The sequence below is a fragment of the Oryctolagus cuniculus genome, chromosome 1 (genome assembly GCF_051225735.1).
Source record: "Oryctolagus cuniculus isolate XC-2025 breed Fujian yellow rabbit chromosome 1, ASM5122573v1, whole genome shotgun sequence".
Lineage (NCBI taxonomy): Eukaryota > Metazoa > Chordata > Mammalia > Lagomorpha > Leporidae > Oryctolagus > Oryctolagus cuniculus.
The window spans coordinates 110,105,794-110,122,179 of NC_142867.1; the positions used below are offsets into that span (position 1 = coordinate 110,105,794).

At 52.9% G+C, this 16,386-nt stretch overlaps 1 protein-coding gene across 11 annotated transcripts in view; it reads right to left on the bottom strand.

Moving 5' to 3' along the window:
- JAML (junction adhesion molecule like) overlaps positions 1-16,371 on the bottom strand; it is a 28,385-nt gene extending 12,014 nt beyond the window's left edge. For 2 of the 11 annotated variants that reach the window (XR_016234874.1, XM_008249431.5), the window contains exons 1-5: positions 15,584-15,704; positions 10,039-10,101; positions 7,521-7,675; positions 5,835-6,060; positions 1,484-1,596 (exon numbers count right to left, since the gene is read on the bottom strand). Coding sequence is in view for 9 of the 11 variants with exons in the window: in XM_008249431.5 (XP_008247653.3) it covers positions 1,484-1,596; positions 5,835-6,060; positions 7,521-7,675; positions 10,039-10,081 (537 nt within the window). In the remaining 2 variants the exon portion in view is untranslated. Of the gene's footprint in view, positions 1-1,483; positions 1,658-1,846; positions 2,454-5,834; positions 6,061-7,520; positions 7,676-10,038; positions 10,102-11,722; positions 11,915-12,576; positions 12,699-15,583; positions 15,705-16,235 lie in introns of those variants that run through there. The other 9 variants (XR_016234873.1, XM_089334519.1, XM_008249425.5 and 6 more) reach the window with 9 other exon arrangements.
- Positions 16,372-16,386: the final 15 nt, after the last annotated feature.

Sequence of the window (16,386 nt, forward strand, 5' to 3'; positions counted from 1 at the left end):
CTGAACAGAGGCGTGACAAGGGCGGGAGCGCGGAGCGACTTATGCTGTTTGCATTCTCCTATTACTTTTCATGGCACCTCCAGGTGGGTTTCCAAAGAGCCCCTGGAACACGTTGACAGCACAGCTCCTAACGTCTCCTGGAACTGGCTCCTGCTAGTCTGTCCCTTTCGAGAAAGGGCAATGCCGCCTTCCTGGTGCTCGTGGACACATCTGTAACTCCTCTCCTTCGTGGACAACCCACATGTAACCCCCTAAGCCAGTCCTGTAGCCCCTACCACCAAAACACCTCCCCACCCACCCCCCACCGCTAGAATTCTGGCTCAACCCACCTCTCCCTGGCTGGATCCCTTAGTTCTCTTCCTGCTTGCTCTCCACCACCATCCCTTCTCAGCCCAGGAACCCCCAAAAATGTCAGTCATGCCACTCCTCTGTGTAAAACCTTCTGATACCCCCAGCCCCTTTCTCTTAAAAATATGAGGCCCCACATGACCTGCTCTTCCCTCGCTTCCTCGGGTCACCTCACTCCCGCCACACTGACCTCCTCGCTGCCCCTTGAGTACTGGCCTCAGGGCCCTTGCACTTGCTAATTCCCTGTAACAGGAACACTCCCCTGCCCCCACAGCCCCCAGAAATACACACTTACTCCCTCACTCGCTTCTACTCTCTGCCGAAATGTCACCTCCTCGCTGGAGCCTTGCTGACCCCCAGTACGAAATGCCAGCAGACCCTGCCTTGCCCTCCCTGACGCTCAGGGCTGCCTGACGCGGTAACATCAGTTTCTTCCTCAGTCACTGCCCCAGCCCGCCTGCCCCCTCCAGCAGCATGCAGCTGATAAGCGAGTGCAAACCACCTCGTCAGAGGGATGACCTGGACTCTGTTGTAATTTACAAAAGTGACACCTTTTCTAAAACTTTGCATCCTAACTCTCACTACTAACAACAACGTACCTAGAATGTCCCTCACAACATAGCTTGCCCCATGGAGCGCCCATGAGCCAGCCCTGGCCCTGGGCCCTGGGGATGCACCAATCCCAACCTGCCTGACGCTCCCACCAAGACAAAGGAAGTTCCCCCATCACATACACGGGGCAAAGGAGCGCAGACAAAATAACTCAAATAGGAGTAAGAATGCGGCCATCCCTACGCTGGCCCGCGGCTTTCCCAGACTCCAGCAGGTCTCCCTGCACTGTGCCGTGGACTGTACAAAGAGGAGCAGAGGGGCAGGAGACACCAGACACAGCAGCCAAGTCAGGCACCAAGTGCGCCCCACGTTCACGCTCCCCGAGCCAGCAGCTTGCCAACCCCGGAAGTTGAGCTGCTTCTGGAAGATGCTGAGAAGGCCCCGGGACGACCCCTCCAAAGCCCAGGCCCTCGCAGCACCGCCTCATGGCACCCCCTCTGCCCGTTCAGTCCTGCCACCCGCCGCCAGGGCCTCTGCTGCACCCCGCCCCCCTGCCGCCGCCCCGACGCTTCCTCCTTGTTACCTTGGCACGCTCTCCGGAGGAGAACGTCCAGTCCACCTTGGTCACAAGATTGTCTTCCGTGCTCCGGAAAACACACCTCATCACAATCGAATCAGCCACGTGCACCGTGAGCTCTGGGACAAAACAGTAAATCAAGTCAGATCCACGGCATACCCCATAGGAGCCGAAGGTTTTCTAGAAGACAAAGAATTCAGACCAAAGACTTAGCAACAAATCGCTGAGGCCACCGAACACAGCCTGTGTCCTTCCCACAGGTGACCCAGACGACCCTGTGTGGGCGCAGTACTCAGAGGCCCTCACTCAAGCCACAGGGCGCCCCCCGCCCCAGGGAAAGGGGGCGTCCTCTGACTGCACACCCCCTACCGTGGACCAAATACGTCGTGCCGCCTTTCATTCTCTTCCCGTTCCCCTTCTCAGAACTCCCCCTGTGCACCCCAACTCCACCAAGTTTGCACAAAAGAAAACACAGAAAATCTAGAAGCCCCGGCTTCCTGTCTGTCACCTTAGATACCCACATCTGCTTAGCATGAGGAGGAAGTGGAAAGTTCTAGAACTCATTTATAACCCACAAAAATAAATCATGGGTCATTTGCTTTAGCTTTTTAAATTCTGTTTACAAGTTGTCTTAGGACTCAGTTCTGGTGTCAGGCCAGGCAGGAAGACAGCTTCCTCTGGACGTTTCTCCTCTCCCCTTTGCCCCCTCCACTGTGCCCCAGTGCCTCGGCTCCTCCCTCTGCCTGCTAGCAGGGGCAGCTGCCACCCGCCACCCCAGATTCACTGCAGAGGCTGTTCGCAGAGATCCTCAACAAGAGGACACGCACACAGACGCGTCTCATGTCTCTGCAGCACTCTGAGCTAATCACCCACGAAGGCAACACAGAAATGAAAGGCAGGAGAGGACAGCGCGCGACGCAAGCCTAGGTCTCCGCTGAGCAGAGATCCTGCAAAGGAGCGTGAGTGTGCGCTCAGCAAAGCCCAGGAGGAAGGCGCTGACCTCTCCTCCAAACCGCGGCCCCCACGAGTTTACTTCCTGCCCAGCAAGACAGAAGCACAAGGGGAAGAAAGGGAAAGAAAATAAAGAAAATATTATGAACTCGAAATCCAATGCAGGGAACTATTTTGAAAATTCAAAAAATTCACTCCAAAGAATACCGGGGGTTGGGGGGAGGGGGAGGCGGGGTATAGCATGCTCTATCCACACGTTAGGGACTGAACGCTGTTTTTAAAGTGCACTGCTAACAACTGCATACTCTAAGGCCTGCCGTGTGTAAGACAGGTGCCAGACTCCTCACCCACAGGAGGTGAGGCAGGTACTGTCACTCACCCATTCTGCAGAGGGGAGAGGCAGACAGCCCAGAGCCTCCTGGCCAGCATACAACAGAGCCAAGGCTGAACCGCAGCCCACCTACACACAAAGCCTGAGCCAACGGAAAAGGAAGACCTTTCTCTCTGTCTCTCTCTCTCACTGTCCACTCTGCCTGTCCAAAAAAAAAAAAAAGTGGGGTTTCCACACGGGAGGCGGCAAGCTCCACAGAACGACTTTCCCCGGAGCTACAAGGCACACATAGCAGGCTGGGTCTATCCTCATTTTGGCTGGATGCAGAAATAAATGCAGGTTGCCCCAGCGGTTCCCTGGGGATCATCTGACTGCCCCTGTCCCCACAGCTTCTTCAACTCTTGGAACGGCCTCCCTTTTGTTCCTCTGGGAAGGCAAAGGCACCCCTCGTGCAGGCTATGCTTGTCTACACATGTGTTCAAGTACAGCGCCAAAGGCAAAGGCACACAGAGAAACAGAAGAAATCCTGGGGCACATGGGGATCTGATTTGCTTCCTCCTCCTGGAGAAACAGAGCACCGAAATCACAAGGAAAATGGCAATAAAATTAAAGTAGGAAAATTAGGAGACCAGCCAGAAGCCAGCGTCTGCAGCTCCGCTTCTCAGAAATAAGATTAGGCTGAGGGATAGCAATTCAGTTCCAGAATTGCCCTCATGTGACAAATGCTTATTGACTGCCAACTCTGTGCCAGCGCTCGGGCCAGGGCTCATCCGAGACCAAGGACATGGAGCAGAGCAGGGCAGAAGTGACTGAGCAGATGTGGGGAGTGCCCCCAGGAGAAGGCAGCTGCTCTGGGGACCATCACGGAGCCAAGCACCAGAGGGCCCGGCTGGTAGATCCTGGCTCCCTGCCTGAACCCCAAACTCCACCATCCCACACTTGTAAAGAAGGCACCCAGGTCTGTGGCTTTCAAACTTCTATTCATTGAAATATTTTGATTTAGGAATGATTATATCGATAGAGAGAAACTGGATTTTAGAGACGCTGGGTGTCAGTTGGTTTGGATCTCAACAGTTCATTATAGAAGAGGGATGCAGGGTTTGGTGTGCTGGTGCAGCAGGCAGAGCCACCACCTGTGACAGCAGCAGCCCCTCTCAGAGCGCCAGTTTGAGTCCCGGCTGCTCTGCTTCCAACCCAACTCCCTGCTAACGTGTCTGGGAAGGCAGCAGCAAACCGCCCAAGTGCTTGGGCCCCTGTCACCCACACGGAAGACCTGGACAGAGTTCCAGGCTCCTGGATTCAGCCTGGCCCCAGCCATTGTGCCCATTTTGGGAAGTGAACCAGCAGATAAAAGAACTCTTTCTTTCTCTCTCTCTCCATTTCTCTTTGTCAATCTGCCTTTCAAATAAATAAATAAGAACAATTATTTACACGATGAAAGATTTCAGAACTTCAGTGGCATAGGTAGCTTCATGCAAGGCCATTTCAATAGTGATTTATTTTAGTCTACATGCTTCCCAAGAATGTCACCATCTTAAATAAGAAATGCTATCATCATTAAAAATACAATGAAATCTTTTCACCTGTGACAATATGATTGGAACTATAGGTCGTCGTCTTAAGTGAAATAAGCCAGCAAGCACAGAAAGTGTCATGTGACCTCACTCCTATGTGCAGCCTTTTATAAAAGGGTGCTCTCATCTCATACAAGTGACATGTATAACAGTGGGGGGCCGGCGCTGTGGTGTAGTAGGTTAAGCCTCCACCTACAGTGCTGGCATCCCATTGGGACACCAGTTCCAGTCCTGGCTGCTCCTCTTCTGATCCAGCTCTCTGCTATGGCCTAGGAAAGCAGTGGAAGATGGCCCAAGTCCTTGGGCCCCTGCACCCACTTGAGAGACTGGGAAGAAGCTCCTGGCTCCTGGCTCTGGATCTACCCAGCTTCGGCCGTTCTGTGCATTTGAGGAGTAAACCAGTGGATGGAAGATCAATCCCTCCCTGTCTCTCCCTCTGTCTGTAACTCTGCCTCTTAGATAAATAAAATAAACCTTTAAAAAAAAAAAAAAGTCGAATGGTGGTTACACAGGCTGGGGAGGGACAGGGGAGCGAGGGGTAGAGAAGGATGGATTGACAGGCACTAAGCCACGCTGGAAGTCAGCAAGAAGTTCGGGTGGCTACAGGGACTGTTACTGTGCTGTCTATTAAACTAGAGGAGAGCATTTTGGATAGAGAAATATGAAACGTTTGAGGAGAAGGATATGTTCATGCCGATTACACTTTACACAACATAAACAGGTATCGAAACAGCACCTGCTAGCCTATAAATAAGTACAATTTTTATTTGTATGGTAAAATTTTTTTTTTTCAAAAGAACGGACGCAGCACTTGTCATCGACAGCTGCTTTGGCACATCTGTATTCTAGGCGACAAGCTCCTCGTCCGGCTGTCTCCGTGACCCATGGACGGTGTTTCCCAGCCCCGCCTGGCTGCTCACGGTTGCCGGCCAGAACTTTCCCTCCTTCCCTACAGTACCACGTGTGTGCCTGGCAGCCAACACGCCAGGAAGAAAAGCAGTGCCCCAAACGGCTGCCTGGCTCCTGCGCTCACTTTCAAACTGCTTTAAAGCAGCAGAACCCGCTCCTGCAAAGTCTCACGTGGCAGCCCAGGCCTTATACCAGCCCCACCCTGTCCTCACCTTTGTGCCACCCGGGTTCCCAGGTGAGTGGGGCTGGGGCTGGGGGCGTCTGCAGGGCACAATTGAAAGCTCTGGATGGACTAAAGCCATTGCCACTGTTTACCGATGGGAAATGAGGTGCAAACAAGCAAGATGTGCCGGTTTCTCTTGTAAGCCCTGGAACCCCTAGCACACAATGCGGACGTGGCACCAGTGTGTGTAACCGCTGGCAGCTATGAGGGCGCAGGGAGAAGGCTGCGGACCCCACTGCCAGAGATGCAAGTGCTCTTTATGCCATTTAACAGATGCGTCCTTGGGCTAGTTCCTTAACCTCTCCACGAACAGCTCCTGGCCTCTTGCACCGCGGGGGCCTGCCCCTGCCGAAGGATGCGCCCGCGTACCTCTGGGCTCCTCGGGCAGCACGTGCAGCACCACTGCCTTCTTGAACACGGCACTCTCCTTTTCCAGGCGCATTTCACAGGTGTAGGTCCCCTGGTCAGCCTCTTGCACCTCTTGGAGCAGCAGGGAGCCACCCTTGCGCAAGATGTCCCCCGCCAGGCGCGCACGGTTCTGGAAGCGCCCCACAGGCACGCTGAGGTTGGCATAATAGTAGAGCACGTATTCGTCCTGAGAGCCACACACGTGGGAGGGAAGCGAAAGAGCTGTCAGACCTGGGAGGCTGGATTCCAAAGGCCTTGTCAGGGTAGTGTTGAACCTGGTGGTTGGGACACCGGAGCGGCTGCGTTCAAGGTCTGGCTCCACTCCTGATGCCAGCTTCCTGCTAATGCACACCCCGGGAGGCAGAGGGTGACGGCTCAAGTGACTGGGTCCCTGCCACCTACGAGGGAGACCTGGGCATTTAGGGACTAAAGCAGCAGGTTCATTCTATCTCCTTCTCTGCATGTGTGTCTGCCTCTCAGATAGATAAACAAACAAACAAACAAGAGATCCTGCTCTGTGGAGGCAGCCTAATTAGGAGCAAATCCTCAGGGAATAATTACAAGGTGCCAGGTGACGTGCTCAGTGACTCACTGGCTGCAAGGACAAGTGAGAAACTTGGCTCCCATTTTTGTTTCTTGCAACCTAAGATGTAACACCTCTGATGCTGGCCCTGGGCACGCCAGCTGACAGTTTCTGAGGACCCATCTTTCAGGTTCACCCTGTCTGCCATCACGGCCCCTATGCTGTGGCGATGGAATTCATGGCTGAATTCCACTGGGCCTGTGGGCTGGCGCTCCCGGCAGCCGCTGCTCTGGCTTCCGCCGCCCTCCAGGCGGCACATCACAAGGAGTCAGGGGCAGGAAGTAACAGCAGGCTAGGGGGCAAGCCCTGGGGAGGTGTTACTTCTACTCAGACCAGGGCTAAATCTCTCCTGTACTGATAAATACTGATTTGACGCCAGTGGGATGACAGAGGTCACAGGGAATGCCTCAAAGGCAATATTTCATTTGCAAATGCTGGCATGTTGCTGCTAGTAAGAAATCACCAAGGACCCTGACATACCCGGATGGCCACACAAGCTCTCATGAGATCCTTCCTGCCTCCTGGTTCCTACTTTCAAATAGGAACTTTGCCCAGTCACGCTGCATTGGCCAGTCTCCACATTTCAAGCAGCCACGGAGAAGAGAAGGGTGATTCCCCACAACACAGAGGAAGTAGGGTGCTGAATGAATCTGCCCCCTCTCACCCCAAGAGAGATCACGGTGGCATCTGTGCTGTGCCCAGGCCGGAGTTCCTCTGCTTAGACCACGGGAACCGCTCCCTCACCCACCCGTGCCAGTCCACAAACAGCAGGAGACGCCTCGTGGATGTCCCATCAGACCTCAGCGACCTGACAGTTGAGCACTACCGTTATATAATCACCCTCCTCCTCACAGATATGGAAGCTGAAGCTCAGAGAGCCTGAGAAACTCACCCAGCTGGAGCTGCCCAGCGAAGCGGCTAGGTGAGGAGGGGGTGCAGGGATGACCCCCAAACACCCACCCCGCCCCGGCACAGCACCACCTCGTGGCACCCCCTCTGCCCGCTCAGTCCTGCCACCCGCCGCCAGGGCCTCCGCTGCCCCCCCGACGCTTCCTCCTTGCTACCTTGGCGCGCTCTCCGGAGGAGAACGTCCAGTCCACCTTGGTCACGAGTTTGTCTTCCGTGCTCTGGAAAACACAGCCCATCAGAGCCGAATCACCCACATGCACTGTTAGCTCACGGGCAGAAACAATCGGGTCACTCAGGCCCCAGGAATAATCTATGAGTCAAAAGCAAGAGACACATGGCTTAGACGAATACCCTCAACACCAAAAATCACTATCAACCACGCAGTACTGGACCACCACCCACCCCCACCCAAGGGATGCAACACGGACCACCCACGTACCCAACTGCACCTCAAACCAGCAGGCGGCCCCAAGGCTAGGAGAAGCATCCTCTGGTACCTCGAGGGCTCAGGTCATCCAGTGCCACGGAAGCTATGCGGCTCCCTCCTCCCAGCTGGTCCCTTCCCCCTTTCCTTCCAGAACTCTTCCTTCCAGGGGACACCCGGAACTGCCTCCTCGCTGGTGGTCCATCTAGACACTCACATCCACTTACCACAAACAGGAAATGGGATGCGTCTTGCTCTTAAGTTTCCCATGACCCCCTATCTGAAAAGCCAGTTCAGGGATAGTTTTGGTCGCCTTTCTCTCTCTCTCTTGCTTTAATTCTTTGACAAAAGCCTGCCCCTGCATTTGCTGCAGTGCAGGCCGTTGTGCAGGTCATTGAAATTGGGCCAATACAGAGTACAGCTCTCCCTTTGAGCTCCATTGGCTTTGCCCTCTCCCAGCCCCGCTCCCTCCCACGGTGCCACCAGCCCTGGCTCTTCAGCCTCTGGGTGCCGGCACCCATGGACCACTCCCTCTCCATATCTCTATGTTGCTCAAGGAATTGCAAGAGGTCATGAAAAGCAAATACCCTAGCATCAGTATTTCTGCTCTCATCAGTTACGATCTATGCAGAGAGAAAACAAAATAGAGAAAGACAAATTTAGAAGCTGCCTGGCTCATACAAAGAGGAGCCAAGCAAACGCATATGGGAAGGGAGAGACGACGTGCCAGTCTCTTCATCCAAGCTGTTTCCCTGAGAGAAGAGAGCTGACTTCCTGCCCAGCAGCGGGCCCACAGTAGGGAGGCTGGAAAAGAAAACATGAACTGCAAACCCTTCGCAGGGAGTTATTTTGAAAGAAATCAAAATTAGCTGCAACAACTAGATGGAATTTTCCTGTGAGGAAGAACCGAGCAAGTCTCCGTGTGGCTAAAGGTATAAGGAGGGCATTTCCGCTCTGTACGTACAATCACGGATTTTTCAAAAGCAACAGCAACAACCAAAGCAAAGAGGAGCTCCTGTCTGAAGGGTGATCTTAGTAGAGAAACAGCCAAATAAAACGAGGCTTTCACAGAGGAGGCCACGCGCTCCAGAAAGACCTGCAGAACACCTTGGGGCCACCAGGCCACCACCCACAGGGCTTGGATGGGCGACTCTCTGGAGAGGAGGGCAAACACAGCAGACTTCTCCACAGGCCTCTGGGAAACAGTCAAACACCCTCCGGCACAGTTATCACCCTGCTTCCATGAAAAACAGTCTACTGCAGATTACACACATGTGCAGGTGTGTACATGCGTGTACATGTGCACACATACAGGCTATGTGTGCGTGTGTGTTGCATGTGTGTACATGTGTGTATGCATGTGTGTGCTTTTGTGTGTGCATTGTGCATGTGTATGCATGTGTGTACTTTTGTGTGTGCTTGTGTGTGCATTGTGCATGTGTGCGTGCATGTGTGTGTGTACACTTTCTGTGCCTGGAACTGCAGTGAGGTGTGTACTTTGCTAAGTCAGTGTTCAAGCTGCCCTCCACAGTTGGAATAATAATAATAAAGAGAAAACTAGAAGGCTAGGAGCGCCAAGCACCTGATTCCTTTCTTCTCCCCACCGAGCATCCCTGGGATAAAGAGGCCAAGGAGAAAGGAGAGGCAGCGCTGAGCACCCCACCGAGGCACACCCGGGAGACCCAGTCTGGCTAAGGAGAAGGCAGGGGCACGCCCCAGGGAAGGGGTGCTGTGGATGGAAACCGAAGCCTAAGGAAGCCTTGGGCAACACTGGCAGTGGGGAGGGAGGGTTCCAGACAAAGGAACCACAGGAAGTTGGGAAAGAGCTGTGTGCACGTGAGGAGGCGTGCGGAGGCAGGCGCGTGCGGCCGCAGCCCGAAACAAGGAAAGGGATCTGGGCAATCTCAGTTCCAGATCCGGGCTGCTGAGGTTTCAGAAGACGGCAACTGGAAGTACAAGCATGCTGGGGAGAGACTTGCTTGGTGTCATGCAACAGGGCCCCAGGACGCCTGCTCAGTGGGGACTCAAAGGCCTTCTGTGTCTGACAGAAACAGGGGAAGACCCCACTTTCCAAGGAAGGCTTGCGACCTGGCTTCCCAGTCAGCTGCTTTGGCAAAACTCTGCAGCTTCAGGTTAAGGCTTCTGTTTTCAACAACCCCAGGGGGTGAAGATACACAAAAACGGGTTTTTGAAACGCATGAGACTTATGAGAAATTAAATACTCCTCTCAGGCCTTGGCTTCTACTTACTCAGTAACACCAAGTTCAGGATGAGCGTCACCGGGCAAAACATGCTGCTGTCAACTCTGTGATCTTAAGACAAAAGAGAACAAAGTCAGACCTTCACTATCCAGTTCGCTGAATTAACCACCCGTGAGGGGTGCAATATTGAACAAGAAAGACAGGGTCCTGGCCCAGCTGCAGTTCTCAGCTGGGAGAAGTTGGGGAGAAGAGCAGCAAATGAAGGGATAAAGAAAATAATACAAGAGGCTGACAGCGCTCTGATGAGACAAAACCCAGCGGTGTTGGGACAGCCGCTTGGGGGCTGCATCAGACTGGCCCTAAGGGGAGAGAGGATGAAAGCTGCTTTTCAAGGGGTGGGGGGAGCAAATGATTACAGCCAAGTCCTTGAGGTGCGAACCCGAGGCATTCCACAACCTGAGCGTTTCACACGAAACAAAAATGACGGATGCCAGCCCGGACTTGTCATCCATGTCCCCAGTCAGTTAGAATTCCTACTTTCAGTGAGGAATGTGCAGGCCATGTGGGAAAGGAGATGTAGGAGTAAGGGGGAGAAATGTAAACCCAGTTGAGGAGTTAACCAAAGGGTGGGACACGAAGAAGCCATACGAAAGGCCCACAGGGCGGGCTGGGAGTGGGGGGTTGTGTATGGTGGTTTTTTTTTGTTTTATTTTTTTTTTTTTTTTTTTTACTTTTTTAAGGTAGAATAGCCTATAGTGGAATGAGAATTGCACTTTGCATGGGCAAAAGTATTTCTTCAATGTCTACATTATCTCTGTGGCATTACCAGCTCCTGGAAAAGCATTCCCTATTCCACACAATGATCCCAAACTCTCTTGGTCAGACAAAAGACCCCAGACTCCAGGGAGTCCCAGTTCAGCTGATCAAGGCTTCCCACTGTCGTGCTGGGTGTCAGGTGTGACTCCTGCACCCTCGCCGCCCCGCCACTGGAAGATTCCACCTGAGAACCTGCCAGGAGCAGAGGTCTTGTCACTTCGTCGACAGCAAGGCACCCAGCCGCCTCTGCTGGGACGTCTGGCACGTGGCGTGGTCGTTTTACTTGGTGAAGATAATTACCCAAGAGAGTCCTCACTTGTGTTTTAATCAACGCAGTCCTCCACTCCGAAAATCAAGGCCAAACCGTCCAAGGCGGTTCCTTCCTGAGGTCCCCCCTGTGCAGAAAAGTCAGCGGGGTTCCCTGATCCTCAGTTTCCTTGCCTCTAACATGGAATAACAATGCAAAAATCACACAGGATAACGCGAGTGACAGCGTTTCAAAGCCCAGGGAGTGTTACCCTAGAACACCCTGTTTCTGGGGACCTAGGAGTCAGGTAGCAAAGTCTCCAGGTCAGGGAACTTTCAGACTCTGAGCTTCCACCCCTGTAAGAACAGCAAATGACGGATCCGAACACACGAGAACTACCCGTCTCCACTCTGAATTCCACGGGACAATGTAGACGGGCATCACATGGATGCAGACGGACTGAGAGGCACATTAAGTTTCCCCAAATAGAAGCACCGCTACAGAAAACACAGCTCTCTCCAGAGACGGCCACAGCGCTCCTCATGTTTCAGGCCATGCACCTCACCTCATGCACACTCACGCGTGACCGAGAGCCATCACGGCCTCCTCTACACACAACACGCCCTAGCTTTCGGTCAGCATATCCAGGCCATCTGAGACCCCCGCTACCTGCTGGCTGAGTCCTTCCCCGGGCCGTGGGTGTTGTTCCTTCTCTGCCCAGCAGACAGCACGCAGCTCTGGTGCCTACCCCACCATCTGCACGGAGCCGCGATGACCGCTCTGCCTGCCACCAACCCCTACTCAAGTCTGTACACTCTCAAGAGCCCGACTCTGCGTCTTGCTGAGACTCGTGTCCCATCCCAAGCTACTGCACCTGTAGCGTGCCTGGCACATGCTGCACAAATGCCCACAGCTGCCCGTGTAATCATCAACATCAAATAAAGGCATCCTGCCACCCCACTGCTCCGCTCCAAGAGGAAACCAGTGACCCTACAAAGATTCTGAATCTAGTCGCCAAACCTGAGTCACTAAGAGACACACCCAAAACCACTTTCAAACAAATTCTAAGAAACATGCACCCTATCTGATTACCAAAGAGACCCATTTTCAGCTGTAACCATTCCAGCGCATGCTCCGAACCCAGCGTGAGCGAAGAGCAGCAGTGATTCCAACGGAAAAAGCACTGAATTGGGTTTTAAAACAATTTATCTTCTGGGCTCAGATCTTCCATTCACTGACTCTTTGACCCCTGGGAAAAGCATTCGACCTCCCTGAGCGTTGTCCTCAGCGTTAAAGGCTCAGACCCCTATCTTGTCTTCCTACGTCATAGAGCATTACACCAGAAAGCGGGAGTGCAAGAATGCAACCACCCAGAGAAGGCCCTGCACCAGGCACTGTCGGAGTGCCTTCCGCATTAACTCACTAGTCCTCACCACAATCCTGAGTCAAGGCCTTGGAGACGAGGAAACTGAGGCATGGATCGTAAAGTGAGTTGTCTGAAAAACACAGAGAAGTAGCAGTACCTGATCCAGGGCTCATACAAGCCTGTGTTGGGGCCATGGCACGCGGCAAAGCTTCTCTGTGGAACCATATTCTGCTACCCCTGACCGACTGCTCCTCCAACTCCCACAGCTCGCGCGCTCCCCTGTTAGCCCCTCCTCATCTTTCAGCTGCCAAGTTAGAATGTCACCTCCTCAGGACACGCCTCCACAGCCATCTCTTTTGGGTCAGATCCCCTAGCCAAACGTCTCACTACACTATTTTCTCTTAGGGCATCTGTCACAAGTTCTAATTCTCTATGTTTTGTGTGCTCGTTTGAGTAAAGCCTTGCTCTCCATCCCCTCACCCCCACTAAGACCAGAAGCTCTACTGGGCCAAGAGCACTGCCCACATCCACGGCATCTCCAGCAGCGGCCCAGGTGGAGGCCCACAGGAGCACCGAGCTACTACTACTCAGACGAGCTCAGGACACTGGACATCTACCACCAACACTCTAGTCAAGCTTCAGTTCCCCAGTCAGTTGGCGATGACGCAGAGGTTCCTATTGTTATTGATCCCGTCATCACTTACCAACCAGGGATGCAAAAAATTCTGAGAAGGGCATCGTTCGGTGCTTTTCTTACTGTGTGACCATGATCGAGTGTACAGACACAAACTGCAATGTCGGGAGGCGATACAACCTTTTGGGGCCACCACTGTATAAACAACCCACTGGTGACAAAACTACCATCATGCACTGCATGACTCCACACACACACACACACACACACACACACAATTCTGAATTACAGATACATGAGTATATGGTTACAAAATTCTGAATTTCATATATATATACATATATAATAAATCTCAGTTTTTAAACATCCAACAAAAGCATTCAGAAGCACCTTGATAATAATAGGTATCATTTAAATGTTTAACTTCTACCTGCTTCCTTCTCTTTCTGGATACACAGTGACCTCCTCAGAAGGTATTTTTGAGATACTTCTGCAGAGTTCGTCATCTCAGTCCTGACCTGAGCTCACAGCTCTTTCATGACATGACTTCTGGAAGGGGTCGTCTATTGCTCCTGGAAGGTTACAACCATCAGATCCCCTTCCCTATTCTTATGAGTGTAGAACAGTTGTTACCCTTGGCACAACTAAGACAGAGCAAACTTCAGAAGGTAAGCTCACAACAACGACCCTACCACACAGAATAGGAAAACGACCCCCAAATATCACAATAATGCGAGGTAAACTAGAACAGCAGTGCTGACTCAGTCAGGAGTTTGTCCCCAGTGGGGATAGCCCACCACCAAGCCAACAGACACCTGCCCAGCGTCCCCTCGCTCACGTCACCCGCCCAGCTGCAATGCTAAGTCCCCCTCATCTCTCTTCATAGTGCCATGTATCTCCAGGCTCTCAGATGCTTTTAGGTATAAAACATACATCAAGAAGTTCATGGAGGGGCCAGTGCTGTGGCGTAGTGGGTAAAGCCGCCATCTGTAGCGCTGGCATCTCACATGGGTGTGGGTTCAAGACCCAGCTGGTCTACTTCTGATCCAGCTCTCTGCTGTGGCCTGGGAGAGCAGTAGGAGATTGTGCAAGTCCTTGGGCCTGTCCTAGGGCCCCTGCAGCCATGTGGGAGACCTGGAAGAAGCTTCTGGCTCCTGGCTCCAGATCAGCCCAGTTCCGGCTGCTGTGGCCATCTAGTGAGTGAACCAGTGAATGGAAGACCTCTCTCTCTCTCTCTCTCTGTAACTCTGCCTTTCAAATAAATAAATAAATCTAAAAAAAAAAAAAAGTTCACGGAAAATGGAATTAAAAGATAGGATTATTTTTGAAACAAAAACAAATTGAAATCCCTGCATATGGAGAGGGCTTCAAAAAGTCTGTGGAAAATGGGTATTCTGAAAGGCCGGCGCCATGGCTCACTAGGCTAATCCTCCGCCTTGCGGCGCCGGCACACCGGGTTCTAGTCCCGGTCAGGGCGCCGGGTTCTGTCCCGGTTGCCCCTCTTCCAGGCCAGCTCTCTGCTGTGGCCAGGGAGTGCAGTGGAGGATGGCCCAAGTGCTTGGGCCCTGTACCCCATGGGAGACCAGGAGAAGCACCTGGCTCCTGGCATCGGATCAGCGCGGTGCGCCTACCACAGTGTGCCTGCTGCGGCGGCCATTGGAGGGTGAACCAACGGCAAAGGAAGACCTTTCTCTCTCTCTCTCTCTCTCACTGTCCACTCTGCCTGTCAAAAAAAAAAAAATGGGTATTCTGAAACAAACTCCTCATGGATTTCAAACAATTTTGTACCAAAATAAACCTATTTATCTCGTATTTCTGAGTTCCATGAACTTTTTGAAGTATCCCTGTACAAGTCCATGTAATGACTCTGAGGCATAAACCTCTTAAATTGTGCTCTTGCTTTTTGTTGCGAGGTTACTTGGTACAGACTGGCGACAGCACGGCTCCTGTGACACAGCGCAGGTTACATCCTCCAAGCCTCCACTGGAATGGCACCTTGGAAGCCATCAGGGACTCCAACTGCTTCCTGCAGACCCGATTACACCTAAACCACCTTACACAGTCTTTCCCAAGGTCAGGGTTACCCCAGGGACGTGACAAGTGAGGATGAGAACCTCACTCTCTTGGGAGGTTTGCATTCCTGGCTCCTAAAGGCTAGAGGTTTTCACATCTACAATGGAGAGAAGAACAATGAAGGAAGGGTTTTTTGCCATGAGCTCAAGGAGAACCAGTCACGGCTCTACCACAACCACGGGCAACTTCAAGCTGAAAATTAATTATCGTCATTGCCATTTACTCTTCTACCACGAGCCCACCCTCCTTTTCTTTTTTCTGAGGCTCTTAACCTAAGTCGCTCTACACTACGGAAACTAAAACTGCACACACCAGACCACCTTATGACAGTGGCCCTACAAAGACGGAGAGTTGTAGGACTGTGGCCTCTCGATCCTAAAGGCGTGCCAGATCAGCCAGCCTTCTCCCCGGTGAGACGTTCAGACAGTGGGTGGACAGGCACACAGCAAGGGCTTACCTGAGATGCAGGGGCCCAGGAGGGGCTGTGCACTGAGCTCTTGGGCAACAGCACTTCCCACACCGCACCGAAGAGACTTCTGCCAGTGCCGCAGGTCAGACTCAGTGCAAGCCAAGTGTATGCGTGCTGAGCCTGCTGCCGGCACACAAACCGGAACCTCCAAGTCAAGCTTCTCCTTTCAGTCAGCTGGCCCCCTAGCCACTTTTTTAGATTATGCTTCCATCCTCCAAAGGGCTAATAAGCTCGGCTCACGTGGGCGAGCCCCACAGCCCAGCCTTGTGCAGGTGTCACCCACTTCCGCACGACGAGCTCTCTGAAGGGGGGCCTGATGGCATTCGGCACACCTTTGCTGAGGGGCAGTCAGCTTCGTGCACACAGAAGACAAGGATTTAAAAGGACCACGAAACATTTGGCTCTGGGTTTGGGATACGGCAGCCTCTCAGTTCTTCTTTCAACACACAGGTGCAATAAAGCCAGGCCATCACCCAATCTCTGGGTCCAAAGATTCGCACCTCAGTCCTGCAGCTCCCCAGCCAGACATGCAGATCTCCTCTGATCACGGGAGAGCAGTGCCGAGAGCCTCCAAGTTGCTCTCCTAGAGAACCCCTCGTGCGCCTTGCACATCCTGAGCACGCACCGCCTTAAAACTCACCACTTCCAGATGACGGATCCTGCTGGACACACTTTCATCCTTGGCCAGGCCTACCCACAGCATGCTCATCAGACAGACTTGTCCTGGATCCCTTGCAAAGCTGTCGGATGCCTACGCTGCATGGTGCAGGGTCCATAGCACAAATACTATC